Source organism: Saccopteryx bilineata, chromosome 2, assembly GCF_036850765.1.
Source record: "Saccopteryx bilineata isolate mSacBil1 chromosome 2, mSacBil1_pri_phased_curated, whole genome shotgun sequence".
Lineage (NCBI taxonomy): Eukaryota > Metazoa > Chordata > Mammalia > Chiroptera > Emballonuridae > Saccopteryx > Saccopteryx bilineata.
The window spans coordinates 372,922,931-372,943,578 of NC_089491.1; the positions used below are offsets into that span (position 1 = coordinate 372,922,931).

Below are 20,648 nucleotides of genomic sequence, written 5' to 3' on the forward strand. Positions count from 1 at the left end.
AGACTGTAGTGGATTGCAGGGCAAAGACGGCTGCACCAGACATCCCTGTGTCATTGGGGGCCAGAAGGGATCAGAGTGGCAGGTGGGGGCCGTCCCTGACCTGCATGCCCAGACCTCCCCTAGCTCCTGTCTAATCAGTCCTTCCATCTCCTTTCCCAGTCTCAGACTGCAGAAGCCTCTGGCTGCATCCTGAGCCCCAGAGATCACAGTCCTTGAGCTGGGTCACACCTGAATCACTGGCTTGATGAGCTCCTCACCTCAACTCCCCGCAGATAGATTAATTTCAGTCCCATCAGGAGGCCCCGGAAGCCCTCCAGCCCGTCCCCCCCCACCTCTTCAGTGTCTCCCTGAGTTGCTGGTTCCTCCTCAGCCCCTCCCCGCAACCCACCCCGAGGCCTTTGGGTGAGTATTTCAGAGAAACCGTGCTCCCCCAAGGCCACTGAAAAGTTCTTAGTCTTAACCATCGCCTCCTGCCACTGTTCTCCTTAAGTGACACCTGATAGAAGTGTCCCTCGAGCTCCCTGGATGGCCACCACATCCCCCTCTGCCAAGGGTGAACCTGACCATCAGCACCTCCCCCAGGGACCACCAGGAAAGGCAAGGCCATCTGGGTGGAGATTTAGGGGGCTTAGCTTAGATCCCTGCTCCTGCGGAAGACAAAGGTTCCGTCTGTGTCTCTCGGTGGGTTAATTAGCTCTGGGCTTGAGTTTCCTTTTTCTCCCCACACCAGCAAGTCCTGCCCCCAGAGCCTCTTCCTAACAAACCTGTTTTCAGGAGCTGCTGCTGCCAACCCCTCCCCAGACCTTCCTTACAGCTCAGGTACTGGCTGCCCCAGAGATTACAGGTTATTGTCTGGTGGAGACAGGATGCTGAGTGGGTGGGGCCAGCGCGGGGACCCAGGCTTGGAATGCGAGACTGGATCCAGCTGTGGGTTGGCTGTCTCCTCTCCGTGCCCCCTCCCCCCCTCCCAGCCAGCCACCAGGTGCTCAGGTGAATAGAGGGACCGCCTGTTTTCAGGACAGAGGAGGGGAGAAAGGGCAAATGGGGGAGAGAAAAGACTGGAGGTGGGTGGGTGGAGGGGAACCAGTGAGGGAAGGGCAGAGGTGTCAGAAGTTCTGGCTGATCAGATGACCACCACCACCCCTTCCTGGCATTGCCCAGGCAGCAGGGCCAACAGTCCAGGTACTGGACTAAGAGGGGCAAGCCCCTTGGGCTCCCTCCCCCCCAAGGACATAGCCAACGCTGGGGCAGAGTAGTAACACCCCTCTGAGCCTCAGTTTCCCCTTCAGCAAAAGGAGGTGAATTTAAGGGGCCGAGGATGAGTCAGGCTGGCCAGGAGAAGGGGGCTCCTGAAGCAGCAAGCCCGAGGCAGGGCTTCAAAGTTTAGCAGCAAGAACTTCCTGGCAGGCAGAGAGGGGCTGGCAGCGCCCCCGCTCCTGGAGGTGTCTGTGGGCAGGGTCAGCTATCTGCTTCCGAGTAAGAGGCACTGGGCAGGGACTCTCGGGAGTGGGGGGACTGGGTGCTCCCTGACACTCTCCCTTTGTCTCCAGTCTCTGCATTGCCCCCTACCCTGCCCTTGGGGAAGGAAGTGCCTGGTTCTTTCCACCCCTGGTTGGGAGGGAGAAAATTAGGGACTAGGCCGCTCACTGCTGGCCAGGGGAGACAGGGCCTGGTCACTGCCGCTTTTCAGGCAGGAGCAGGAGTCCCTCCCTCGTGCCCTCCCCTGCTGTCCCTCGCATCCCCCACCCTCTTCCCTCTGTCACTCTCTGGCTGGGTTTCATTTGCTCCTCACTCTGCGCTCAGTGCTCAGCGCTGCCTCCGAAGAAGAGAATGCTCTTGGGTGAGTACTGAGGGCACAGGAGCCAGGGTGTGGAGGGGGCTTGGAGACCAGGGTGGGCCTCTTCCCTCTCCCAGTTCTTGGCCCCCAAAAGTTGTCTGTTAAGAGACTCCCATTGCTAGTTGTCGCTTGGTACCCTCCCTAGGTCCAGGGCTGGGCAGGGGAGCCCCCACTCTGGCTGGGAACAAAGGCGGGGCGGGGGTGGCAGGAAGAGTTGCTGAGTACAGGTCCCCCTGCAGGAGTGAAGTGTGCCACACCTTGGGACAGACACGCATCCAGGGAGCCTGTGTCAAAGGTTCCTTGTATCAAATCATCCCTTCGACTGCCTCTCAGGGCTGCTGGGAGCCTCCAAGGAATGTTAGGGGAGGGGGCTGAAGAGGGAGTTGTTACTATGGCAGAAGAGACAGAAGGAGACAGGCAGAAACCTGCGGGGCTCCTACCTGAGGTCCCACCACTGCACTGGGTCGACGCCAATGCCTCGCTTTAGCCCTGGCCTCCTGGCTTACCTCTCTACCCTGGGGTGGACTGGCCCTCTTTGGGGGAGCCAGCCAGCCATTACCATTTAAAGGGTACTTTTGGGAATCCCTTCCATGGAGGCAAGGGCTGGGGGCTTTGGGGGTAGGGCAGAGTCCCTTTTGTGACTGGGCTTGGGAGGGGTCTTCCTCCAGCGCGGGAAGAAGGGAGCCTGGAACATCAGCGCCTCCTGATTGCTGGCTGACCCAGAAGTAGATTGGGGGCTCTGGAGAATGTGGGGAGGACACCCCTGGACTTGAGGGGAGTAGGCAAGCGGGGGTCTTGGTTCAACCTCCCATTCCCTGCCTTTGGCTCTCCATCTCCTGGGCTCCCACTTTCTTCACAGTTTTGGTTTTACCTGTGATAGAAACAGCAACTTTACCATTTGAGGTGTGTGTGTATGACTGGGTGGGGGACCCTGCACTCTGCCCCTATGATCTGTGGGCGAGACAGAAAGAGACCCTGGGTTTGGCTACATTAGCTTGTGTGTGTATCAGATGCATCTAATTCCCAGGTGGGGTATGTGCACACACTTCTCTCTGGGGAAACGTCTGTATATGGACCTTGGTGAATATGCAGCTTTGTGATGGTGTGTGCTGCTGTGTGCCTGTTGTTTTGAATCGTCTGTATGTGCCTTTCTAAGGGTCTGTGCATCCTCGTGTGTCCATCCCTTTGGGTATATACGATCTGAGTGCATCTTTGTTGATCTTGCCTGTCTGTGTGTACGTGCATGCTCGTGCGTGGCCACTGTGCCTGTCTTTGCCCCCTGGCCAGCACGGGTATCTGTCTTTGTGTAGGTACCAACTCCGTATGTGAATACATCAGTTTGCGTAGACAGTGTCATCATGAGGAGCTGTGTGTCTTGGGGTCTGTGCCTATAGCCTGGGGACCTCATGGTGTTCGTCCCTGTGCTCTTCTGTGTGTCTTTCCCAGTGATGCCAAAACAGCAAAATGTGGTTTCCCCAGAGCCTCTCCCTTGGGTGGCAGCCAGAGTGGTGTTATTTCATGAGACCTCTGCTCATCTCTCCTGCCCCAGCCTTAGTTGGACCCCTGGGAGTGCCCTCTTTTCTGCCACATGGTCTGATTTGTTAATGTTTGACCAGAGCAAAAACCTACCCTCAGGCAGCCATCCAAAGAGCCGTGGGTCCCAGCTGGGAGCCCTGGCCAGGGTTGGGAGGGACTGCTCTGAGACACTTAGCCACCGCGGCTGTTCTGCTGCAAAGCGCCATCAGAAGAGACCCTCCACACCTGACCCTTTCGTGGGTGCAGAGTTTTAGCCCCAGCAGGCTGCTGTGTGGTGCCATCCTGGGGCAGGCGTGGGGGCTGTGATGTCTCCCTTCATTGAGTGTACCTGCAAGCAAAGTAGTCACACGTGTGTGCACGTGCCATGACTCATGCGTCACCCCAGCAGCCCTGGGACCCAGGGTTCACAGTGAGTGTCAGGCAGACAGTGGACGGCACACAGCAGCACTGGGTGGACGGTGCTGGGGAAAGTTCCCAGCAGCCCCCAGAGGGGCCCTGGCCTCAGAGCAACAATCAGTGTGTGCCCCTAGACCTTGTATGGGAGAGGAGTGGGCCCAATTGTGAGGGGACTGAAAGGCTTTTCCGGCTGACTCTGTGCTGCCTGGAGGGGGAGACTGAGTCACCAAGTACCCTGGCACCCTCTTCCTCAAATGACCTCCACATCCTGCAACTCACTTGGTTCTCAGATTCATTCCTGTCCTGCCCTTTCCTCCTCACCTGTCTGCAATTCCCACTTCATGGATGAGGAAACTAAGGCTCTAAGCTAAGTGTTCAGTCCAAGGCCACTTCAATGTCATTGGACCTCCACTGCAGGCCTCTAGACCCCAAGACTGAGAGGGTTGGGGTGCCACAAACCCACACTCCTCCTGTAGGGAACCCGCACCCTCTCTTCTATGCTCCCGGGAACCAATGGGGGGGGGACAGTCCCCTGTGCATCTGAGAGTTCACCCTGCCTCTCCCTGACGCCCCAGCCCCACTTGTCGTCCCATTACAAATAACTACAAATGAAACATCGAGCCCCCAGCTCAAACTCCTCCTGCGGTTCCCCACTGGGCCCGAGGGTCAGAGAGCCCAGCGCTCACTGCAGAGCCCTCCAGCAGCGGGCACTGCCCGCCCCAGCCCCCACACCGCCACTCTACTGTGACCGTTGTGAACCTGCACTGCACTTCCAGCTTCCCACGCTCTGCCAGGCCCTCTGCCTGCAATGCTCTTCCCCTGGTAAAACTTCACTGACCCTGCTGTGAAAACTAATTGTGAAAATCTTGGGCTTCCTGATTGCTCCTCCGTGATCCCCAAGCATCCGGGTCCTAACTCGCAGAGCACTGGCCAGACTGGAGCCTCCATCCACAGAGCTCTATCTGGTTCGGCTACCTACCTGTGAGCTCTCACCTGTGCCCTCCCACCTGTAAGCTCCTGTAGGTAACTGTGATGAATGAGTGACTCTGATCTCTTCACTCGGGGGAACTTCCTTCCTGCGATCTAATCTCAGTAGCTTCTGCTGCAGCGTATGCAGCCCGGAGGGATGGAGGGGTGAGGGTGACCTGGGGCTACATGCACCGCAGGGACAGAACGGTAACCCGGCCCGCGCTGGCTGCTGGCGCCTCTTTGCCGCGGTTACCACTAGTGGCTGCTGTCGCTCGGTGAAGCCCAGGGAGACCACGGCCAGAGCGTCCACCGAGCAAGATGGTGGCCCCCGAGTCTCTGTGAGTGTGTGCGGGTGGGGCGGGCTGGGCGGGGCACCCCTCCCGGAGCTGCCTGGCAGGGGGCGGGCAATTGGGGAGGGGTTTTGGGGGCCCTGCGGGTGGTCAGCACTAGTTAGCTGAGGGCTGGTGCCTCAGAGAGACCCATCTGAGGGCTCCTCCCCCAAGCACCTCCAAGAAGTTCCCCTGCCCTTCGGGTCCCCATCCCAGGAGGACAGGCCCAGCATGCAAGGATCCCTAGCCTCACCAGGGATGCCAGGGGAGGGGTCTCCCCTCCCACCTCTCCTCAGCCCAGAGCTAGGACTCTTTTAGTGGGGTCCCAAAAGGAAGGGGTCTAAAGGAGCTTGGGGAGGATGATGGGGACCACCATTCTAGGACTAAATAAATTCTATGTTTTAGGCTTACAGGGCAGGTGGAGTGGGGGTGGCCGACCCACACACCGTTACCCCAGGGACACTCATGGAGTGCGTGCTCCCATCCGGCCGGCCAGGGTGCTGAGAGGTCTGGTTCCCTCAGGTTGGGGCAGGGGACTGTCAAAGGCTTTTGTCCATTTTTTGTTTTGTTTTGTGTGTGGCGCTGTCCAGTAGAACTTTTTGGGATGTTGTGAATGTTCTCTGTCTGAGCCATCTAATACAATAGCCACTGGCCACATGTTGCTATGGAGGATTTTAGCTGTGGCTAGTGCAACCGAGGAACTGAAGTTTAAGGGTTTTATTTACTTTTTAAAATTCTGCTCAATCTTAAACAGCCACATTTGGCTAGTGGCTACCACACTGGTCAGTGCAATTTCAGAATCTCTGTCTGCCCACGCATCCTTCCTACATACTTTTTTGATGTTTTACCAAAACTAGCTTAGGTCTGATAGTCACTTTATCCCCTCTGCAGAATGGGGCGGGGTAGCCAGTTTCTAGTCACAGGGGAAGGACCTGACAAACCCCTGGAAAGGTGTCACCTTGGCCTTGCACCTCCTCCCCATTCTAAGACCCTTTGGGGGGTGGGCTGGACAAGGTCCCCAACTCAGGATTTGGGAGGAAAGGATGTCAGAGGCAGCTGTTTTAACCAGCCAACAGGTGTCCAAGGGCCCACTCCACTGCTTGCTGCCTGAGAGCTCATGCTTCCTTACTTCATTATTCCCCATGTTTTTTGGTACAAATGCTGTCCGCCAGGCACTGTTCCCTTCTCTGGGGTTCCGTCATGAACAGGGAAGTCACCTTTCCTGCCCTCAGGGAGTGAAAGAGAGTGAATACCATGTGATAGAACTGCATAAAAATAAGCAGATTTGTAAACTGGGGGATGCAATGGAGGAAACAAAATAAGGGGACTTCTGGGAAAGGATAATTAGAGAAGCCTCTTCTGAAGAGGCTAAGTTAAGCTAAGACCAGAGGGGAAGCAAAGGATGGGAACATTCTGGAAGAAAGCGCAGCATGTGCACAGGGCCTGAGGATGGGAATCAGGCATTCTGGAGGAACCAAGAAAAGATGGGTATGGCTGGAAGCAGACAGAGGGACAAGTGGCTGCCAGTGAGGTCAGCAGTGCCTGGGCATCTGGCAGTTTTAAAAAGGGATTCTGGCACTGGTCTGAGCAACAGGCTAGAGTGGAGGGATTTTAAAGTGTTTTATTTATTTATTTATTAAAAAAATTTTTTTTAATTACAGAGACAGAGAGTCAGAGAGAGGGATAGACAGGGACAGACAGGAACAGAGAGAGATGAGAAGCATCAATCATTAGTTTTTCGTTGTGCATTGCGACACCTTAGTTGTTCATTGATTGCTTTCTCATATGTGCCTTGACTGCGGGCCTTCAGCAGACCAAGTTACCCCTTGCTCAAGCCAGCGACCCTGGGTCCAAGCTGGTGAACTTTTGCTCAAACCAGCTGAGCCCACGCTCAAGCTAGCAACCTCGGGGTCTCAAACCTGGGTCCTCGGCATCGTAGTCCGACGCTCTATCCATTGCGCCACTGCCTGGTCAGGCTTTAAAGTGTTTTTAAAAGCCCGCTCCAGCTGCTAGCGTTTGAATGGCTGAGACGGGTAATGTAAACCCAGAGGGCCATCAGGAAGCAACTGGCAGTCCAGGCAAGAGGTGAAGGTTACCGGAATGAGGATGGTGGCAGCACCACAAGAGAAGGGATGGATTCGAGGGAGATTGTGGAGGTGGAATCAACAAGACCTGTTGATGGACGAGGTCCCGCATGGGGAAAAGAGTGGGGCTTAGAGGGGCCTGTTTCTGGCCAGAGCACCTGGGTGGGAGGATGGGCCATTTCCTGGACTGGTGACAACTTGGACAGGAGCATATTTTGTAGGGACAGCGAGTTCCATTAGCCAAGCCAGGAAGGTGGCTGGATGAAGAGGTGTGGTGGGTACCCAGAGGAGTGGCCCAGACTGGGGCTGTGTATTTCAGTGGCTAGCACAGATGGTTCTAAACTCTTTGGACAAGTTGAGGTTGGAAAGAGGAGGTGGAGATGACAACACAGACCAAGGAGTGGCTGATGGGTGAGGGTGGGAGGCCAGGGAAGGTAGACTCTTGCAAGCCAAGAGAAAAATGTGTTTCAAGGATGGCATGGTGAACAGTACCAAATGCCACTCAGAGTCCAGGGGAAGATGAGTCCAACGAGTTTCACCCACATCTGGCAACATGGAGTGCCTTTTCTTAACATTGAACAGGCTTCCCCTTAAATTCTACTCATCTGCCCTTATTTCACCTACCCACTAAGTGCCAGGTTCCACACGGGTGCTGGGTGTAATATTAAGTGGACATGAAGAGAGTCACAGCTTTCTTAGAGCAAAGATTCATCTAGCCGACAGCCTCAGAAACAAGAAGCTCTTCCACATAGCCAAAATAAATCCTTTTATTCTTTTAAACAACCAGCTTCTGCTGAGAGGCATCTGCGTGCCCAGCCCTATACAGGGACTTAGAGATCCACAAATGAACAAATGGGATCTTGGCCTTCCAGGAACCAAATGTGGGATGCACAGAGAATCCCTGTGTTCACTACATTGTATTACAAAGACTCACACGTGACATGGGGGATAATGGGAGACAGGTGGGGCAGGTATCAGCATCGGGGATGTCTGAGCTGCTCTGCAGGAATGAATGGGAAGTAGCCAGGGAAAGAGGAGGGACAGGGAATTTAGGCACAGAGGATGAGGCTAAAGTAACAGTCAAATGTGTGGGGAATGATAAACTTGGAATGGGCTAACCATACAGGAGTGATGGACAGAGGCTCTGCAGGAGTCCAGAGGACTGGGGGCAGGGTGGGGACTTAGCCAAGACACCACTGAAGAAGTGGAAGCAAGGGAGTGACAGTTGGGTCTGTGTGCGGCCTTGCTCTCTGGCTGCTGTGTGATGGATGAATTTGGGGGATGGCTGCAGAGGGGAGGCTGCTGCATACCCTAGGTGAGATGGTGCCGGCCAGCATGTCAGTGTGGCCCATGGGTCAGGAGGACTTAGGATCTAATTCAGGTACTTACTGCTTGTGGACCTTGGGTGAGTCACTTAAAGTCTCCAAGCCTCAGTTTCCTCCAGTTCCAAATGAGGATAATGTCATCCTCAGAGTCTCTGCAAGAAGAATCTTGGTTTCCTCTTCGAGTCACTGCAGCGTCCACAGCACAGGGCCTGAGTCTGTTCACGCCTGATAAATGGTAGTCACTGCTGCTGTTATCAGTAGGCATGGAGGGGGGGACGCACAGGTTTGAGAGATGATTAGGAAGCAGGGTCGGCAGGCTTGGGCCATCAGCTGGACATGGCCTTCTGGTCAGGAACCGCTCATCCTGGCCCCAGGTGGCGTGGTAGGGTGAGGTAAATAGAGAAAACCAGCTGAGTGGCTTTCATCTGAGGTCCAGCCTGCTTCTTGGCTACCCTTCCCAAAACCACACTACCAGTGTGTGTGTGTGTGTGTTTAGGGAAGGGAATTACAGAGAAAATATACCCAGTTCCTCAGTCCTGTGGCCCTGGAAGCTCAGCTTTGTGCTGACTTCCTCCCTATGAAATAAAGGACTGTGCACTGGATGAATCAGTCATCCTTTGGGTGACAAGTCAGGCGGTCTGAATTTTTGTTCAGGCTCAGCCACAAATTATTCTTTTTATTAATTTTTTATTTTTTTAATTTATTCATTTTAGAGAGGAAAGGGAGAGACAGAGAGAGAGAGAGAGAGAGGAGAGACAGAGAGAGAGAAGGGGGGAGGAGCTGGAAGCATCAACTCCCATATGTGCCTTGACCAGGCAAGCCCAGGGGTTCGAACCGGCGACCTCAGCATTTCCAGGTCGACACTTTATCCACTGCACCACCACAGGTCAGGCCACAAATTATTCTTGAGCCCTGAGAACCACTCTGTCTCTAGGACTCAGTTTCTCCACCTATAAAATGTGGTTGCATAGGCGGTGCCAGTCTCTCCTGCTCTGAGTTCTGGCATGCTTCACCTGTCAACACCCATCAATGACTTGTCCTGGATGGAGGGAGATGCTTAGGTGGGGCTGGGGCTCCCATACCTCCCTACTTTGGATAACATGCTATGGGCCTTGCATGACCCCGCCCACTCCCAGTAGCCCTTCCCCATTGGGTCCCGTCCACCCCTCAGCTGGGGAGTGCTCTGTGGGCCGTGGGAACCCACCATGGACTCCCTAACACCCCTCCCTTGTCTCTTTCATCTCCAGTCTCCCACTGATGGAGCAGGAATAAACTTTCCTGGCTAAGTTAGATGGATGGTCCCCATTAGCCTGGCAGGCTGTTCCTTTCCTGCCTCCCTCCTTGTCAAGGGAGGTGCCTCTGTGTGGGGGTGAGGCTGGGGGTTTAGAGAATTTGGGTGAGGGTTGGGGGTACCCTGCCCTTCAAGCAGGCATGGTGCCCCCTGGGAAGAAACCAGCTGGAGAGGCCTCCAACTCCAACAAGAAGTGCAAGCGCTACTTCAACGAGCACTGGAAAGAGGAGTTCGCCTGGCTGGACTTTGACTACGAGCGGAAGCTGATGTCCTGCCTTGAGTGCCGCCAGGCCCTGGGATGGAACAAGCACGGCAAAGCTGAGAACGCCTTTACCGTGGGCACCGACAACTTCCAGCGCCATGCCTTGCTGCGCCATGTGACCTCGGGGGCCCACCGCCAGGCTCTGGCCGTCAACCGGGGCCAGCCCACTTTTGAGGGCCAGGCTGAGGGAGGAGGGGCCTACCCAGGCCCGGCAACCACCCCTACCTCCAGGGGCATCAAGGCGGAGGTGGACCCAGCCAAAGTGGCTGTGTTGACCACAGTGTACTGCATGGCCAAGGAGGGCGTGCCCGACGACCGCTGCTCTGCCCTGCTCAAGCTTCAGCGGTTCAACCTGTGCCAGGCGCTGCTGGGCGCTGAGCATGGTGATGACTACAGCCCCAGGAGGGTGAGGGACATGCAGGTGGGTGGCAGCCAGCGGTATGGGGGAGGGTTTGGGGAGGGAGGACGTTGAGCCATCTGACACAGTGCCAGCATGCCAGGCCCCTGGGCAGCAGCCAGAGCACTTCATTCATACCTTCAGCCGTCAGAACCTTCACTGAGAGCATACTGTATGCCAGGCCCTGGGCCAGCTGCTGGGAATACAACAGTGAAGCAGCCAGACCAGGCCCTATCCTCAGGGGGCTCAGGGACGCTCTGCTCACCACCGGGGCCAGAGATGGCAAACTGGTGGCCCTGGGGGCTTGACTGACCCACAGAAGTGTTTTTTGGTTTTCACTGTGTTTTCGAAAAACTTAAAGTAGTTTCCAAGTTTAACAAAATGACAGATAATATATAAAATGCTGGACCTGTTACTTGTTCTAACAAACTAGGTCCCCATGCTGTCAGGGCATGAAGAGGTGGAGTTGGGGAACAGGCATGGACATCCCCATTCCCTTTGCTTTATCCCTGGGCTGACTTCAAGCTCAGTATTTCCCACATGGCTCCTGGGGCTTTGCAAGCTGCAGCTCTGTTCTGAGTCCTGGGGGCTGGTGGGGGTTGGGGAGTTGAGCTCATCTTACAGAGAGATGATAGACAAACAGTGCACACAGCTGAGGCCCTGTGTCACTGGAGTTGGGAGTGAACATGTCTATCACTTAATCACTGAGCAGCAGAGAGGAGGGAGACCGCCAGGAATAAGGCAGAATGAGTGCTGCCAAAGAAACACACACCCAAGTCGATAGAACTTTTACGGTTCATAAAGCATTTTACATTTATAAGCTCATTAACAGAAGGTTACATTTATAATGCACAACAACCTTTTGAGGAGATGTGGGCACCTATTAGCCCGATTTTAGAGCTGAAGAAACCGAGGCTCGGAGAGGTAGGTAAAATGACTTGCCCAAGATCACACAGCTAGTGAGTGTAAAGCTAGGATTAGTTCCTAAGTCTGTCTGACCCCAAGGCCTGTGCTCCTAACACCTGTACTGTCTGCCTCCCCTTCTCAGGACAAGCCTAATTCTGCCCTCCCTCCCTTTTTCTCTCTGGCTGTCCAGGTGGCCATTGCCAGTGTCTTGCACACAGAGGCCTGCCAGTGCCTGAAGGCATCCCCGTATGTGGGGCTGGTGTTGGACAAGACCAGGGACTGGCCTGAGTCCCACAGTCTGGCCCTGTTTGCCACTTCAGTGTCCCCCTGCAATGGCCAGTCTGCTACCACCTTCCTGGGCAGTGTGGAGCTACAGGAGGGCAAGGCCATTGCTGGCCAACTCCTGGACATCCTGCAGGCCTTTGGCGCATCTGCGCCCAAATTAGCCTGGCTCAACTCGAGCCTCCCCAGTGACCACCTGGGAAGTGTGGCCCTGCAGCTCCAGGCAGCCTGCCCGCTGCTCATGGAGCTACATTGCCTCCCTGGCCGACCAGATCCTGAGCCCCCTGCCTACCTAGGTGAATATGAAAGTGTACTGGATGCTCTATTCCGCCTCCACGGTGGCCCCAGTTCCCACATGGTCCCTGAGCTCCGGGCGGCACTGGACTTTGCAGCTATTGACTTGGCAGGACCACGGCCAGTGCCCTGGGCCTCCTTGCTGCCCGTTGTGGAAGCAGTGGCTGCAGCTTGGCCTTGCTTGGTGCCTACACTGGAGGCCTCTTCCCCAGCTTCGCCGACAGCAAGGGCATTGGCCCTCACCTTGCGTCAGTTTACCTTCGTGGCCTTCACCCACCTGCTGCTGGACACTCTGCCGTGCATACAGAAACTCGCCCTTGTCCTGCAGACAGAAGACCCAGACTTGGCCTTGCTGCAGCCCCTGGTGATGGCGGCTGCAGCCTCCCTCCAAGCGCTGCAAAGTTCCGGTGGCACGCGCCTCCAGGGCTTCCTGCGGGAACTGGCGTCCTCCAGCCCCGACGTGGGTGGTAGGCGCTGTACCTACCTTGGCCTGGAGCTGGTCGGCTACTCCGAGGCTGCAGTCTGGGGCTTGGAGCGGCTGCAGGGGGCCTTCTTGGACTCCATGCGGCGGGGGCTGCAGAGCTCCTACCCCGGACCCTCGCTGGATGCCGTGGCTGCCTTTGCTGCGATCTTCGATCCCCGCCGCTACCCGAAGGCGCCAGAGGAGCTGGGCGCGCACGGCGAGGGGGCGCTGCGGCTACTGCTGCGCGCCTACGCCCCGGCGGTGGTGCGCCAGCGCGCTCTGGGCCACTTCGCGCTCTTCAAGCGCGTGGTCTGCAGCCTCAGGCGGCTGGGCCCGCGGGCGCTGTGCGCCAAACTAGCGTGCGCGCACTCTGAGCTGCACGAGCTCTTCCCTGACTTCGCTGCCCTTGCCGCCCTGGCCTTGACGTTGCCCGCGGGTGCCGGCCTCCTGGACAAGGTCGGCCGCAGCCGGGAGCTGCGGTGGTGGGGGCAGGGCGGGGCCGGGGAAGGCTGGAGTGACCCTGCGGTCAGGATTGCTGTGGATGGTCCCCCACTGCACGAGTTTGACTTTGCGCTGGCCGTGGAGTTCTTAGAAAGTAGATGCGGGGAGGGGCTGCTGGGGTCACAGCTCACGTGAGGGTGGACTCCTTCCCTCTACCCAGCCAGTCTGGGGCCCTGGTCACTCTAAGGGCCAAGCCAGACTTGACCATGCTGCATCCAAACTAATTTACTAACTGTGGCCTTCCATCCACCTCCCCATGCTTCCTCTGTTCTGTGCTGAGTACTAACCCAGCCCCGTGGGCTGTGGAGGGCCTGGGTCAAGGGGGCCCTGGGCAATTGGCCGAGATGCTAGGGTCTGGGACACCATAAATAATGTTCCTGACCATTTTAGAGTTTGGTGAACAGTAGCTCATCCTTTTCCCTCTGGACTCATCCCAAATTTGGGCCCTAAAAAAATGCTAGTGGTGGTTGGAGAAGGAAGACTAGGTCCTTGACTGTTTCTCAGCCGCTGCCCCCCCCCCCCCAGCATCTTTTCTCTTCAGATATGACTAGAAAGCAGATCGCTGTCCTTGTTTTGACACACAGCACAGCACCCTCTCTGTGCACAAGCTAACGGTTCGAGGGTGTGGTGTGCCCTCTCTCCCCTCCCCACCAATAGACTGCCTGAGGTTTTTGTGTATATGACTGTGAATATAGACATATTAATCTATAAATGTGAAATAAATCTATTCTATCTTTCATAGTGTTAACACAAAAAAACTTTTCCCCAATAACTGAATTTTTAATTTTTAATTTTTTTTTACAGAGACAGAGAGAGTGTCAGAGAGAGAGATAGACAGGGACAGACAGACAGGAACGGAGAGATGAGAAGCATCAATCATTAGTTTTTCATTGCGCGTTGCAATACCTTTAGTTGTTCATTGATTGCTTTCTCATATGTGCCTTGACTGCGGGCCTTCAACAGACCGAGTAACCCCTTGCTTGAGCCAGCAACCTTGGGCTCAAGCTGGTGAGCTTTTTTTTCTTTTGCTCAAACCAGATGAGCCTGCACTGAAGCTGGCGACCTCGGGGTCTCGAACCTGGATCTTCCACATCTCAGTCCAACGCTCTATCCACTGGGCCACCGCCTGGTCAGGCATGTTAACACATAAATTTAAAAGGACTTCTTTTCATTTTGCAATGACAGGGGTCTAAAAATGTCCCAAATGAACTGGGTTTACTTCTAATTTTATTCTTTCTTTTTTTTTCAAATTAAAAAAAATTTTTTTTAATGTTTATTTTATTGATTTTAGAGAGAGAAGAAAGGAGAGACAGAGACAATAGGAACATTGACCTGTTCCTGAACATGCCCTGACCAGGGATCGAACCGACAACCTTTGTGCTTTAGCATGATGCTCTAGCCAACCGAGCTATCTGGTCAGGGCTAATTTTATTCTTTCTTGAAGTCAGGTTATTCCCCCAAGTTCCTTGCCTCAGACCTTTAAGACCAAAGACTAAAGCCACAGTGCTGTGCCCGCCTCCGGGCCTGACCCAGGGGTGCCACTGGAGCACTTTTTGCCTCCTGGAGGAAGCAGCAGGGGTCTCACCAGAGCTTGGGTGGGGGGTGGGAGGGATACATCCCTTCAGATTCCAGGGGTTTCCCATCCCCTCCAGCAGCCCTTGCTGGGAATGATATGGGGAACTGAGATGGGGAATTAATGAGAAGGGAAGGGGCTGACCTTTCTCCAAGTTTGGGTTTAATTTGAAATAAAGAGGAAACCCAGCTCATGTGCAGTCTCCATGGTGGTGTGTGTGTGTGTGTGTGTGTGTGTGTCAGGGGCCTGCCCTGATGCCTCTGTCCCCTCCCTTGGCCTAACTCCCTTTGGGTGTTCTTTTGGGCCTCTAGGGGCGGGGGGGGGTCATCCTTCTGGGCTGGGGGCCATAACTGTGGATTCCTTACTTCTGCTTCCCCAGTTGTGGAGAGGAGAGGCACAGAGATGGGCTGTGTTGGCCCTGGGCTTGGCCAGTGCTACTTTGTGAAGAGAGACAGGAGCTCTCCCCTGGCTCCATCCACACCCAAGAAGCCCATCAGCCTCTTCAGGCTGTGGAGGTGGGATTGCCCTGTGGCTCCCCATTTCAGACCCTGCCCTTCTTCCTCCTGCAGCAGGCCCAGCATCCAGCACCCCCAGTCCCCTGCTGGCCTCCCTGCCCCTGCCCGCCAGGCCTCTGCAGCCCCCGCTGGACTTCAAGCACTTGCTGGCCTTCCACTTCAATGGCACCGCCCCGCTCAGTCTCTTCCCCAACTTCAGCACGGTATGGGGCTGGGCTGGTGGGCGGGGCATGCAGCCAAGCTGGGGGTGGGCGGGGAAGATGGGCTCAGAGGGGCTGGCTCTCAGAAGCTAGGTCTAACCAGGGGCTCATTCTCCTCCAGCATCCCCAAGTGACTAGGCATTCCCAAAATCAAGACCCCCACCCCCAGGCCCAGGTGTCTGGGCTAGGGGAAGAGGGTAGTGTCACCCCCTCCCCAATAACAACTGGACCTGTAGAATCTGGACTGTAGATTTCACTTGAGTTTCCGTAGAGAGACTGCTGTGGATTATTTGTGTATGCCTGTGTGCAGTTGGGTGTGCCTGCTTGTGTCTCCATAGGTCCTTGGGTATTATCTGTGGATGTGAATTTGTGTGTTGGTGTCCTGTACGTGCATGTGTGTGTGTGTGTTTATAAACAACTCATTATTTCTTAGTATGTCATATGTGTGCCTGGGTATCTGAGAGGTGTTTTGTGTCTTTCTGTAGACTATGTATGTATTTGGTGTATGTCTGACCTCTCAGTGTGTTTTGTATGGGTTGGATGATTGTGATTGTGTGCCATTTGTGTGTGTGCAAGTTATGTATCACTTTGCATGTCTCTGTAATCGCTGTAACCTATAATTGTCTGTAAGCTCACTGCTATCTGTCTGTATGCTAGTCTGTATATTTCTATGTGTGTGTGCGTGAAAAACAAGTGTAGTAAGCGTGAGTCAGACTTCACTACGTGAGCTATAAAGAATGCTCTCCTTTTTTAATTTTGAAAAATCAAATGTAATCATCAGTGAGCCCCACCTCACCCTAAAAAGATAGTGGAGAATTCAGCCTCAGCCACCCTGAGGAATCCTTTCCTTCCTACCCTTCAGGGTTGCACAGAGGTTCTCAGGAGCCTGAGACATTTGAGGAGGGTCACCAGGTCTCAGGTTTCTGCTGTCACTTACTGACATGCTCACTGTTCAAGAGCACGTCCCTCAGGAGCGGACGGAGCTGCTGTGGTCCTGATCGCTGGGGGCCCTGGGGCCGTTCTCTGCGGCTCTGACGCCCTGCTGCCCCGGCCCGGGTTGCCGTGAGAATTAGAACCTCTTTCTGTTCTCCAAGAAGTTACCCAAATCATGCTTTTCTCCCAAAGTCTCTGTTCCCTTCTCTCAGGAAGGCTTGGGAAGCTCTTGACAAGCAAGCCCAGATAGCTTCTGCTTTTGGCCCAGTGGTCTAGGCCCCTAAGACAGTGGTTCTCAACCTTTCTAATGCCGTGACCCCGCAATACAGTTCCTCCTGTTGCGGTGACCCCAAACCAAAAAATAATTTTGATGGCTACTTCATAACTGTAATTTTGCTTCAGTTATGATTTGGAATGTAAATACCTGATACGCATTATGTATTTTCCAATGGCTTTAGGCGACCCCGCTGGGGTCGCGACCCACAGTGAGAACCACTGCCCTAAGAAAAGGGAACATAAAGTCTTGGTTTGAAAGGAGAAAAAGTATTTAAAATAAGGAAAAGAAAAAGACACACAAATTAATATTCCAAATAAATGATTCTACTACTTAGGGAACCCTCTCGTCTCTACTTGCGGTCATCTGCCCCACCCTGGCCCCTCACCGCCGCTGGCCGTGGCTCCCTCTCCCTCTCGGCCCCGTGGCAGTGGTGGAGCTCATATGATAGGCCTGACCTCCCCCGGCCCATGGGTCTGACATGGAAAATTCCAACAGAGGGACTCTGTCCCTTCCCTGCCTCTCTCTGTTCCAATAGTTGTGATTCCTGTGAATGAGAAAACAAAACAAAACCAGAGACCAGAGGGGCAGCAAGAGATGCCAAGGTGAGGACCAGGACATGGTTCTCTCTCTCAAGATCATGGAGGCCACCCTGGCCATCCCCCTGCCTCCAAACAGAAGCCCAGGCTGACAGGCTATTTTTCTGTGTCTAACATCACAGGGATGGGGAAGTTCTTCCTAGGGGCTGACCTCTGCTCTCCTTGATAGTCTTTAGTTTTTTGGTATTTTGTACTGTTCCCCCTGTCTGGGGCCAGCCCCAGAGTTACTGTGCCCTCCCACCCCCCTTCACAGATGGACCCAGTCCAGAAAGCTGTCATCAGCCATACCTTTGGGGTCCCCACCCCTCTGAAGAAGAAGCTCTTCATTTCTTGTAACATCTGTCACTTGAGGTTCAACTCGGCGGTGAGAGGGAGTAGTGGAAGCAGGCTGGGGAGGGGGCTGGCCAGGGGGAGGGTTGGAGGCTGGGCTTGTGGGGTCTTCCCTGGAGGAATAGGGGTAGCAAAGGGGCTGTGGTCTGTATTTTCCATCCATGGTTGCGGAAGAGACACTCTTCATCCTCTAGCCCTCCATCCTCTGCTCTATTCCGAGTCCTCTGCCCCTTCCTTCTCTAGTCCCCCTGAGACTCCATTTCCCTGCTCTGTGCTCTGGGTCCTCTGCCCACTCTGGGTCCCTGGGTATCAGCTCCTGGTTTGGAGCTCAGTTCTTAAACCTGGGAGTTTACAGAATATGTTCATGCCTATCATCTTCATTAGTTCTCATGGCACAGCTCTCAGGTGGATAGAGGCACAATTGTCCCCACTCTTCAGATGAGGAAACTGAGCCTCAGAGAGGTTAAGTGACCTGAGCTCAGTCCTGACTAACCCCAAGGCCTGCAGGCTCTCTACCATTGGCTGCCCCTAGATATTGAGGGAGCCTCATTCTGGTTTGCCGGGGGAGGTTTACCTTTTGTCTAGGCAACTCTGGGGTTTGGGGAGATGCTCTCAGCTGACCTGTTCTGGTGAAAATGTCCAGGGAGGTACCTGTCTTTACTGCCTTTGGAAGCAACAAGCAGGGACCCCCTGATTGAAGGAGGGAGGACACGGCCAGGGCAGATATGGGGGTTCCCTCCAGGCTTTCAGGTCACAAGTTGTGAACGAGCCAGACAGAGATTTCACTCTGAGAGAGGGACCATCTCCATGTGGGGCCCTTTGCAGTGCCTGGCAAATAGCCAATAACTATTCATTGAAAAAAGGGACAAAGGTGTGAATATTCTGGGGTGCACATACTTCAAAGGGTGAGGATTGCTCTGTTTTCTCCATTTGTGCATTTATAAACGGGGTAACTAACATTCTTGAGCACCTACTGGGCACTAATTCAGGTTCTCATTTAATTCTCACGATCCCGTGATGTCAGTATTATCTCAAAGTTTTTGAGTCAGGAAACTGAGGCTCAGAGAGGTGAGGTGACTTGCCCAAAGATGCACAGCTACTGAGTGGCTAAGTCAGAATTTAGAGCCAGAGGCTGCTTGCCTGAAAGCTCATGTATGAGAATGCACTCTGTAAACCTTAGGGCCATGCCCGTACTGTGATAATGTTGGCAATGACAAGGATTCACCCCTGGTGTGACATGAGCCCTGCCTCCTTCTGACCTGTCCCTTGCCTAATGCTAGCTTGTGGAGTAGACATGTAGACTCAGAGTAAATGGTGACCCCATGCCTTTCCCACACCAGAACCAGGCTGAAGCACATTATAAAGGCCACAAACATGCCAGAAAACTCAAGGCTGTCGAAGCCGCCAAGAGTAAGCAGAGGCCCCAAACCCTGGTCCAGGATGGGACGCTGGTATCCCCAACCCCAACTGCGGCCAATGGAACCCCTGAACAGCTGCAGAGCAAAGGTGAGTCCTAAACTCTTCTCCCCACTCCCCACTCCCATTCTGGTTTCTGATCAGGAGTTGAGAGGTTTCTTCTTATTTCTGCTTGGGTTGGAGTATTCTATGAAAAAGGCACCCATCACAAGGAGAGAGTTCAATGAATTTTCCCATCTGAATATATAGAAATCAAGAAACATCTCTCAGCCCTGGCCAGTGACTCAGTGGACAGAGTGTCGTCCCAGTGCACCGAGGTTGCAGGTTCGATCCCAGGTCAGGGCACATACAAGAAGCAACCAGTGAGTGGACAACTAAGTGGAACAATGAATTAATACTTCTATCTCTCTTCTCTTCTCTCTTTCTTCCTTCTTCTCTCTCTCATATCAATGGCAAAAAAAAATTTTTTTAATTAAAAAAAAAAAAAAAAGAAACATTTCTCAAGCACCCAGAAACCCATGGTGAGCCTCCTTCCAGTCACTTGTTGTACTAGTTTCACAGGGCTGCTCTATGGAACGACCACTAACTGGGTGGCTGAAAACATAGAAACGTATTTTCTCACAGTTCTAGGGGTCAGAAATTTGTAATCAAGGTGTCAACAGGGTTGGTTCCTTTCTGAGAACTGAGAGGGAGAAATTGTTTCCTGCCCCTCTTCCAGCTTCTGCTGCTGGCATTCCTTGGCTTGTGGCTGCTTCGCTCCGATCTCTGCCTCCACCTGCACATCTCACCTCCCACGCGTCTGTCTTTACCTGGTCTTGTAAGGACACCAGTCACTGGTTGAGGGCCCACCCTGACCCAGTATGACTTTATCTTAATTACTTCTGTGAAGACCCTTTTCCCAAAACAAGGTCATGTTCTGAGGTTCCAGAGGGACATGAATTTTGGGCTGACACCTCTCCCCACAGGCACCTATGATCCTGACTTTTCTCAGCATAGACAAGTTTCACTTTTGCTTTTAGTTAATCATATAGAATGGAGGTTTTTGTTAAGTCCTGAGTATTTTTATAGTAGCAGTATCCACCATGAACTTGTGCCCACCACAAACAATGTGTCTCAGATAATGCTATCAGTAACCTTTATACTTCTCTCTGAGAGATTGAGTAAATCTGCTAGGTAAGTGGTAAATAACTAGCCAGACAAAATTTGAGAATGCATAAACTCATTGCCATGGAAACATACACAGGACACTTTTTCCTTGATTGGGCGGGATTTTTCCTTTTTTATGTGGGATAGTAGTTATTTGTGACCTAAGATTAATTTTGGAATGATTTGTATTAATAACTCTGAAGCTAGTTGTATTCATCTGACATTGTGTTTGTTCATAATAAAAGTGAAGTGAATCTGGAAAAAGAAGGGTGTAGGCTTTTGTGTCTGGGTTTTGCTCGCCTTTCAGGAACATTCATCACATTCATTGTGTTGTGGTGGTAGCTATAGTTTGTCTTTTTTAGTTCCCTGTAGTATTCCATTTTATGAACATTTAGTGATTTCTAAAAATTTTTTTGATTGATTTTTAGAGAGAGGAAAGAGGGAGAGAGAGAGAGAAAGAGTGGGGGAGAAGCAGGAAGCATCAACTTGTAGTAGTTGCTTACTGTGCGTGCCGTGACCAGGCAAGCCCAGGGCTTTGAACTGCGACCTCAGCGTTCCAGGTCCATTGCACCACTACAATGATTTTTTAAAAACCTATTCTACTGATGGACATTTGAATAGTTTCCAGTTTATGCTATTATGAATAGTGCTCTATGAACATTCTTACATTTTTTATTTCTATTTATTTAATAGCTAATAACTAGACTATCAGGGCTCTGAGGACTGAGATTACTCTGTCCAACTTTGATTTCAGATGGGGAAACTGAGGCTTAAAGAGGCCTATCTGCCC

The 20,648-nt window shown here is 53.3% G+C and overlaps 2 protein-coding genes across 11 annotated transcripts in view; both read left to right on the forward strand.

The window, feature by feature from the left end:
• ZNF385C (zinc finger protein 385C) overlaps window positions 1-20,648 on the forward strand; it is a 57,874-nt gene that overhangs the window by 33,144 nt on the left and 4,082 nt on the right. For 7 of the 10 annotated variants that reach the window (XM_066263622.1, XM_066263614.1, XM_066263618.1 and 4 more), the window contains exons 3-5: window positions 15,015-15,163; window positions 17,220-17,330; window positions 18,637-18,802. In XM_066263622.1, coding sequence (XP_066119719.1) covers window positions 15,015-15,163; window positions 17,220-17,330; window positions 18,637-18,802 — 426 coding nt within the window. Of the gene's footprint in view, window positions 1-1,792; window positions 1,841-15,014; window positions 15,164-17,219; window positions 17,331-18,636; window positions 18,803-20,648 lie in introns of those variants that run through there. The other 3 variants (XM_066263616.1, XM_066263617.1, XM_066263624.1) reach the window with 2 other exon arrangements.
• C2H17orf113 (chromosome 2 C17orf113 homolog) lies at window positions 9,677-13,540 on the forward strand. Its single transcript, XM_066255416.1, has 2 exons — window positions 9,677-10,450; window positions 11,523-13,540. The coding sequence occupies exons 1-2, from the start codon at window positions 9,908-9,910 to the stop codon at window positions 13,005-13,007; spliced, it is 2,028 nt and encodes a 675-aa protein (XP_066111513.1). The 5' UTR covers window positions 9,677-9,907; the 3' UTR covers window positions 13,008-13,540.

Bases quoted from the DNA above. Each gene is read 5' to 3' on its own strand.
- C2H17orf113 (XM_066255416.1), top strand. From the start codon at position 9,908: ATGGTGCCCCCTGGGAAGAAACCAGCTGGAGAGGCCTCCAACTCCAAC. The intron at 10,451-11,522 runs GTGGGTGGCAGC...CTGGCTGTCCAG, and splicing joins GGAGGGTGAGGGACATGCAG to GTGGCCATTGCCAGTGTCTT.